Raw genomic sequence first — 8,627 nt, 5'->3', positions numbered from 1 at the left:
TTTGTTGGCCGGCACAGATATAATGGTAAGTACTGCGGCCAGGGTGATCTCCTGGTTTAGTTTTGATCGCCTGGATGGGTTGGAGAGGAATTTTCCCAGATTTTTTCTCCCTAAATTGGCCAGGGTTTTTAATCTGGTTTTTGCCTCTCTCAGGAGATCACATGGCTCTGGTTGGGGTGGAGTGTAGATGTATTTAGTATAAGGAGTGTTGCAGTGGTGTGGGGCAGACTGTTTGGGCTGTGTGCTTTTCCCTTTCCATCATTGTTCATGGGTTTATATGTAACATTTAGGGCTGCTGACAAGAGGCAGTGCAGCTCTTTATCAGCCAGTGCAGATATGATGGGCCGAAATGGCCTCCTTCTACGCTGTAAATTTCTATGTTTTCTATCCTAACCACTCACTGCATAAAAAGGTTTCTTCTCGTGTTGCCTTTGGTTCTTCTGCCAATCACCTGGTTCCCGACCCTTCCACCAATGGGAACAGTTTCTCTCGATCTACTCTGTCCAGACCCCTCATGACTTTGAACACCTCGATCAAATCTCCTCTCAACCTTCTCTGCTCCAAGGAGAACAACCCCAGCTTCTCCCGTCTATCCACGTCACTGAAGTCCCTCATCCCTGGAATCATTCTCATATTTAAAAAAGGAGGCAGACAAAAAGCAGGAAACTATAGACCAGTTAGCCTAAAATCTGTGGTTGGAAAAATGTTGGAGTCCATTATTAAATAAGCAGTAGCAGGACATTTGGAAAAGCAAAATTCGGTCAGGCAGAGTCAGCATAGATTTATGAAGGGGAAGTCATGTTTGACAAATTTACTGCAATTCTTTGAGGATATAACAAACAGGGTGGATAAAGGGGAACCAGTGGATGTGGTGTATTTGAACTTCCAGAAAGCATTTCACAAGGTGCCACATAAAAGGTTACTGCATAAGATAAAAGTTCACAGGGTTGGGGGTAATATATTAGCATGGATAGAGGATTGGCTAACTAACAGAAAACAGAGTCAGGATAAATGATTCATTCTCGGGTTGGCAACCAGTAACTAGTGGGGTGCCGCAGGGATCAGTGCTGGGACTCCAACTATTTACAATCTATATTAACGACTTGGAAGAAGGGACTGAGTGTAAAGTAGCCAAGTTTGCTGACAATACAAAGATGGGAGGAAAAGCAATGTGTGAGGACACAAAAAATCTGCAAAAGGACATAGACAGGCTAAGTGAGTGGGCAAAAATTTGGCAGATGGAGTATAATGTCGGAAAGTCTGAGGTCATGCATTTTGGCAGAAATAAAATCACAAAGCAAGTTATTAGTTAAATGGAGAAAGATTGCAAAGTGCCGCAGTACAGTGGGACCTAGGGGAATTTGTGCATGAAACACAAAAGGATAGTATGCAGGTACAGCAAGTGATCAGGAAGGCCAATGGAATCTTGGCCTTTATTGCAAAGGGGATGGAGTATAAAAGCAGGGAAGTCTTGCTACAGTTGTACAGGGTATTGGTGAGGCCACATCTTGAATACTGCGTGCAGTTTTGGTTACCATACTTACGAAAGGATATACTTGCTTTGGAGGCAGTTCAGAGAAGGTTCACTCGGTTGATTCCGGGGATGAGGGGGTTGACTTATGAGGAAAGGTTGAGTAGGTTGGGTCTCTACTGATTGGAAAACATCTGAGATTATGAGGGATCTTGACAAGATCAAAGCCGAGAGAATGTTTCCACTGATAAGGGAGACTAGAACTAGAGGGCATCATCTTACAATAAGGGGCCGCCCGTTTAAAACTTAGTTGAATAAATTTAAGACAGAAATAGACAGTTTCATAAACAATAATGTTCTTAAATCTTATAAGAACATAAGAAATAGGAACAGGAGTCGGCCATACGGCCCCTCGAGCATGCTCCGCCATTCAATAAGATCATGGCTGATCCGATCATGGACTCAGCTCCACTTCCCCGCCTGTTCCCCATAACCCCTTCTCATTTAAGAAACTGAATAAATTTAAGACAGAAATAGACAATGTCCCAGCTTCCACAGCTCTCCGAGGCAACGAATTCCACAGATTTACAACCTTCTGAGAGATGAAATTCCTCCTCATCTCAGATTTAAATTGGCGGCCCCTTACTCTAAGATCATGCCCCCTAGTTTTAGTCTATGTGAAATGGAAATGTCGCAGTGCTGATTTGAGGGGAAATGTCTTCACCCAGAGGATGGTGGGGCTCTGGAACTCACGGCCTGAAAGGGTGGTAGAGGCAGAAACCCTCACCACATTTAAAAAGTACCTGGATGTGCACCTGAAGTGCCGTAACCCACAGGGCTACGGACCGAGAGCTGGAAAGTGGGATTAGGCTGGGTAGCTCTTTGTCAGCCGGCGGGGATATGATGGGCCGAATGGCCTCATTCCGCACTGTCAATTTCTATGATTCTATGAAACAGCAATGTGATAATGATCAGATAAAGTGTTTTAGTGACGTTGGTTGTTGAATAAATATTGGCCCCAAGACACCGGGGATAACTCCCCTGCTCTTCTTCAAAATAGTGGCCGCGGGATTTTTATGCCCACTTGAGGGCAGACGAGTCCTCAGTTTAACATCTCATCTGAAAGACAACACCTCCGACAGTGCAGCACTCCCCCAGTACTGCCCCTCTGACAGTGCGGCGCTCCCTCAGTACTGCCCCTCCGACAGTGCGGCTCTCCCTCAGTACCGCCCCTCCGACAGTGCAGCACTCCCCCAGTACTGCCCCTCTGACAGTGCGGCTCTCCCTCAGTACTGCCCCTCCGACAGTGCGGCGCTCCCTCAGTACTGCCCCTCCGACAGTGCAGCACTCCCTCAGTGCGGCTCTCCCTCAGTATTGCCACTCCGACAGTGAGGCACTCCCCCAGTACTGCCGCTCCGACAGTGCGGCTCTCCCTCAGTACTGCCCCTCCGACAGTGAGGCACTCCCCCAGTACTGCCCCTCCGACAGTGCAGCACTCCCTCAGTGCGGCTCTCCCTCAGTATTGCCCCTCCGACAGTGAGGCACTCCCCCAGTACTGCCGCTCCGACAGTGCAGCACTCGCTCAGTATTGCTCCTGCAACAAGACTGAACCCTCTGCTCCACCTTGGATTTTGCTGGATGTAGCGGGAGAACCAGAATTTTGGACGGGAAGGTGTCTCCATGTACTCCAAAAAACCCTTCCCGATTTCAGAGTAAACTTGTAGAGATATAGTAAACATCACCCCCTCCTTTTCACCTCACAGAAAACACACACACACACACAAATTACATTGAAAACTGGTCCTAGTTTTATTTTCCATGATCCTGACTCTGAAACACTCGTTTCTTTAGAGTTCCATAAATACAGCGAGCAGAATGACCAGGAATTCGCCTGTGGTTTAGTGATACTTCCTCCATCGCTGGTGCTCTGTGAGGGAGGAAACCAAGAGATCAGTCAAAGGAGAGTGGCGTAACAATTACTCACTGAACATCACTGATCTTTCTCAAGAGTCCAGCAGTTGGACAGCTTGTGAAAGAACATGCATTTATATAGCACCTTTCACATCCTCAGGGTGTCCCAAAGCGCTTTATAGCCAGAGGTGCTTTTTTTTGAAGTGCAGTCATTGTTGTAATGTAGGAAAACACGGGAGCCAATTTCTGCACAGCAAGCTCCCACAAGCGGCAATGAGATAATGACCAGATTATCTGTTTTAGTGATGTTGCTTGAAGGATAAATATTGGCCAGGACACCGGGAATAACTCCCCTGCTTTTCTTTTGAAATGGGGGCCTTGGGACCTTTTAAATCCAACAGTGTGGCGCTCCCTCAGCACTGCCCTTCCGACAGTGCGGCGCTCCCTCAGCACTGCCCCTCCGACAGTGCAGCGCTCCCTCAGCACTGCCCCTCCGACAGTGCGGTAACGCACTGGGAGTGTCAACCTGGAAAATGGGCTCAAAATCCTGGAGTAGGGACTTGAACCCACGACCTTCATTCTCCGATCTCCTCCCGAGACATTACACAACCGTCTAAAGTTTATTAAGACAGGAGGCTCCTGCATGATTCTAATGACACCACATTCCACCCATCTCCTGGACGCCTTAAAAACAAGGTAGCCCGTATAGGTGGGGGAAATCCGGGGTAACCCAGGGTCCTTCGCTGGCTGGGTTTTGTAGCAATCGGCAACATCGTGACTACCGCAATATTCCCTCCCCCTCCAAGGGAATTCCTAAAGCAGGGGAGCTGCGTAGAACATGGATACTAAAATAAGCATCTTTTCACTCTGAGGATGTTGGCACGGCGGAATTCGGTAGCCGGCCCTCGCTGCCGAGAAAGGCCACGGTGGACCTTCAGCGATCCGCCGACGGCAGCCAACCCGATGCCCGAGTCGTTACAGATGATGTTTCTCGGGATGTGGGCACAGCTGGCACGGCCTGCATTTATTTGCCCACTCCTTAGTTGCCCCATGAGAAGGTGGACCTATACTCTCTGGAGCTTAGAGGAATGAGAGGTGATCTGATAGAATCTTGAATGTCTCAGAGGGGGATTGACAGGGTAGATGCAGGGAGGATGTTTCCCCCCGGGCTGGGGGGTCTAGAACCAGGGGTCACACAGTCTCAGGATAAGGGGTCGGCCATTTAGGACTGAGATGAGGAGAAATTTCTTCACTCAGAGGGTGGTGAATCTTTGGCATTCTCTGCCCCAGAGGGCTGTGGAGGCTCAGTCGTTGAGTATATTCAAGGCTGAGATCGATAGATTTTTGGATATTAAGGGAATCAAGGGATATGGGGATCGGGCAGGAAAGTGGAGTTGAGGTCGAAGATCAGCCATGATCTCATTGAATGGCGGAGCAGGCTCGAGGGGCCGAATGGCCGACTCCTGCTCCTCATTCTGATGTTCTTGTGTGGTGGAGAGCTGCCTTTTTAAACCGCTACAGTCCGTGGGGTGAAGGTGCCTCCCACAGTGCTGTTGGGTGGGAAGTTTTAGAATATACCTCATGTCGTGATGGAGAAGGGGAGAAAATAATCTCGGGCTGTGGGAGTGGTTTACTAGGCAGTGAAGAGTCGGAATCAACTCCGCCACCCCTACTGGGAGAAAGCTGCACTTACTGAGGTGATCGTACTCCCAGATGTAACTGATGAGAACATAGCCAGTCAGCACCATGGCAACACCACCGATCCCGCCTCGCTTCACGTTAATGTACTTGTTGTAATACCGACTGTGACCTGGAGAGGCAAGGGGACAAGCACAGGTTAAACCACAGTCGTCATTACCAGCTCGTCCCTATAGGAGAGCGGCTTTGCAGAATTTCAATCAGTGAAAACTGCAAGGTTATCAGGCACACAAGCACACACTGAGGCGCGCGCACACGCAAAGTCACGCACACACACAGGCGCGCGTACAAACACGCACACACAGGCGGTGCAAGCAGACACACGCACACACAGGCGTGCACGCACACTCACACAGAGACATCATAGGCAGTCCCTCGGAATCAAAGAAGACTTGCTTCCACTCCTGAAGTGAGTCCTTAGGTGGCTGAACAGTCCAATACAGGAATTACAGTCTCTGTCACAGGTGGGACAGACAGCGGTTGGAGGGAAGGGGAGGGTGGGACTGGTTTGCCGCACGCTCCTTCCGTTGCCTGCGCTTGGTCTCTGCACGCTCTCGGCGACGAGACTCGAGATGCTCAGCGCCCTCCCGGATGCACTTCCTCCACTTAGGGCGGTCTTTGCCCAGGGACTCCCAGGTGTCAGTGGGGATGTTGCATTTTATCAGGGAGGCTTTGAGGGTGTCCGTGTAACGTTTCCGCTGCCCACCTTTGGCTCGTTTGCCATGAAGGAGCTCCGCATAGAGTATTTGTTTTGGGAGTCTCGTGTCTGGCATGTGGACTATGTGGCCTGCCCAGCGGAGCTGATCGAGTGTGGTCAGTGCTTCAATGCTGGGGATGTTGGCCTGGATGAGAACGCTAACGTTGGTGCGTTTGTCCTCCCAGGGGATTTGTAGAATCTTGTAGAGACATCGTTGGTGGTATATCTCCAGCAACTTGAGGTGTCTACAGTACATGGTCCATGTCTATGAGCCATACAGGAGGGCGGGTATTACTACAGCCCTGTAAACCATGAGCTTGGTGGCAGTTTTGAGGGCCTGGTCTTCAAACACTCTTTTCCTCTGGCGGTCGAAAGCTGCACTGGCGCACTGGAGGCAGTGTTGGATCTTGTTGTCAATGATAGGAGGCTCCCGAGATATGGGAAATGATCCACGGTGTCCAGGGCCACGCCGTGGATCTTGATGATAGGGAGGGTGGAGTGGAGTGCTGTGCGACGAGGACAGGCTGGTGGAGGACCTTTGTCTTACGGATGTTTAGCGCAAGGCCCATGCTTTCGGATGCCTCAGTAAATACGTCGACTATGTCCTGGAGTTCAGCCTCTGTGTGTGCGCAGATGCAGGCGTCGTCCGCGTACTGTAGCTCGACGAGAGGCTGGGGTGGTCTTGGACCCGGCCTGGAGTTCTGTAGTTTAGTTCCACTCCAGCGGGGAGCTTGTTGACTGTGAGGAGACATGCACACACACACACACACACACACACACACACACACAGGAGCATGCGTGCGTAGTGACAAAGCAGGAACTCCCGTTCCACCCTCAACAAGCTCCTACCTGAACTGGAAGCTCCTTGCCCAGATAGTTAAAATGAGTTTCTCCTTCATCTCCCAACTGCCCCCCAATTGAATCCCAAGACCCTGTAACACACCCTGTACTTCAACGGCTAACAGTGCATCTTCCGGGCAAAAAAAAATATCAATTTAACAAACACGGACCTTGAACAAAGAACAATTGCACCTGTTTTCACATTAATACCTTTGCGGCACACATTTATTCCCCGATCAGGTGAGGTTACACTTACCCCGGCGTAACGCCGCGAGCATGCCGTTGGGCGTGAAATCCCGCGCGGTGACCCAACGAGACATCTCCCCCAGCTTCACGTCCATCAGACGCTTCTCCGCCACTGGAACTGCAGACACAGAAACACTGGTCAAAACAGATCAACACAGGAATAACGGCATTGAGAGCATCACCTTTGTATATTCATTCATTCATTTGCGGGATGTGAGTATCGCTGGCAAGGCCAACATTTATTGCCCGTGCAGAGCTTGGCAGGGTAGATGCAGGGAGGATGTTTCCCCCGGGCTGGGGAGTCTAGAACCAGGGGTCACACAGTCTCAGGATAAGGGGTCGGCCATTTAGGGCTGAGATGAGGAGAAACTTCTTCACTCAGAGGGTGGTGAATCTCTGGAATTCTCTGCTCCAGAGGGCTGTGGTGGCTCAGTCGTTGAGTATATTCAAGGCTGAGATCGATAGATTTTTGGATATTTGAATCGAGGGATATGGGGATCGGGCGGGAAAGTGGAGTTGAGGTCGAAGATCAGCCATGATCTTATTGAATGGTGGAGAAGGCTCAAGGGGCCGAATGGCCGACTCCTGCTCCTATTTCTTATGTTCTTATCCCTGCGAACCATTCAGAAGGTGGTGGTGAGCCGCCACCTTGAACCGCTGCAGTCCGTGTTGTACGAGTGTCTGCTTAGCTCAGTTGGGCAGCACTCTTGCCCAAAGACAAAAAGGTGTTTGGAGTGCAAGACTCGAGCATATAATCTGGGCCGATATAAGAAATAGGAGCCTGCTCCGCCATTCAATAAGATCATGGCTGATCTGATCATGGACTCAGCTCCACTTCCCTGCCCGCTCCCCATAATCCCTTTACTCCCTTATCGCTCAAAAATCTGTCTATCTCCACCTTAAATATATTCAATGTCCCAGCCTCCACAGCTCTCTGGGGCAGAGAATTCCACAGATTCACGACCCTCAGAGAAGAAATTCCTCCTCATCTCCATTTTAAATGGCGACCCCCTTATGCTGAAACTATGCCCCCTAGTTCTAGATTCCCCGAGGGGAAACATCCTCTCTGCATCTACCCTGTCGAGCCCCCTCAGAATCTTATACTTTTCAATAAGATCGCCTCTCATTCTTCTAAACTCCAATGAGTTATAGGCCCAACCTTTCCTCATAAGACAACCCCTCCATCTTGTACTTCATAGAAATTTACTGTCCAAATCACTCTCAACCCCCTTCTATAAACAAGTATAACACTGCACCCCACACACAACCATCTTAATCCACTCAATTAAATTTTCAGAGAATTACAACACAGCAGGCCATTCAGCCCATCATGTCCGCGCCGGCCGACAAAGAGCTACCCAGCCTAATCCCACTTTCCAGCTCTCGGTCCGTAGCCCTGTAGGTTACGGCACTTCAGGTGCACATCCAGGTACTTTTTAAATGTGGTGAGGGTTTCTGCCTCTACCACCCTTTCAGGCAGTGAGTTCTAGACCCCCACCACCCTCTGGGTGAAGAAATGTTCCCTCTAATCCAACTACTTTAATTCTATGCCGACATCTATACTTTAAAACTATTTTTCAATATAAATCTCAACGGTTTTCTTCCTAAACATGGAAAAACATCACCCGTCTCAATACCAATCCCTGCTGCAAATATCAGAATGCCCAGTTACAGCTTTGAGGAGCCTTATACATGACCTTTACAACCAAACCAATGTTATATACATTATATCCGCAATCACCTCCAGATTTCTCTCTCCCTCCC

At 49.5% G+C, this 8,627-nt stretch overlaps 1 protein-coding gene across 1 annotated transcript in view; it reads right to left on the bottom strand.

Annotated features, from left to right (window-relative positions):
- Window positions 1-3,256: 3,256 nt before the first annotated feature.
- Window positions 3,257-8,627, bottom strand: part of LOC139230542 (ATP synthase subunit f, mitochondrial-like) — a 5,845-nt gene continuing 474 nt past the window's right edge. The window contains exons 2-4 of the mRNA XM_070862376.1: window positions 6,874-6,981; window positions 5,076-5,192; window positions 3,257-3,398 (exon numbers count right to left, since the gene is read on the bottom strand). Coding sequence (XP_070718477.1) covers window positions 3,370-3,398; window positions 5,076-5,192; window positions 6,874-6,981 — 254 coding nt within the window. The 3' untranslated portion in view covers window positions 3,257-3,369. The remainder of the gene's footprint in view (window positions 3,399-5,075; window positions 5,193-6,873; window positions 6,982-8,627) is intronic.

This window comes from Pristiophorus japonicus, chromosome 19 (assembly GCF_044704955.1).
Source record: "Pristiophorus japonicus isolate sPriJap1 chromosome 19, sPriJap1.hap1, whole genome shotgun sequence".
Lineage (NCBI taxonomy): Eukaryota > Metazoa > Chordata > Chondrichthyes > Pristiophoridae > Pristiophorus > Pristiophorus japonicus.
The sequence above is the reverse complement of the archived record's forward strand: the minus strand, read 5'-3'. Positions and strand labels throughout refer to the sequence as shown.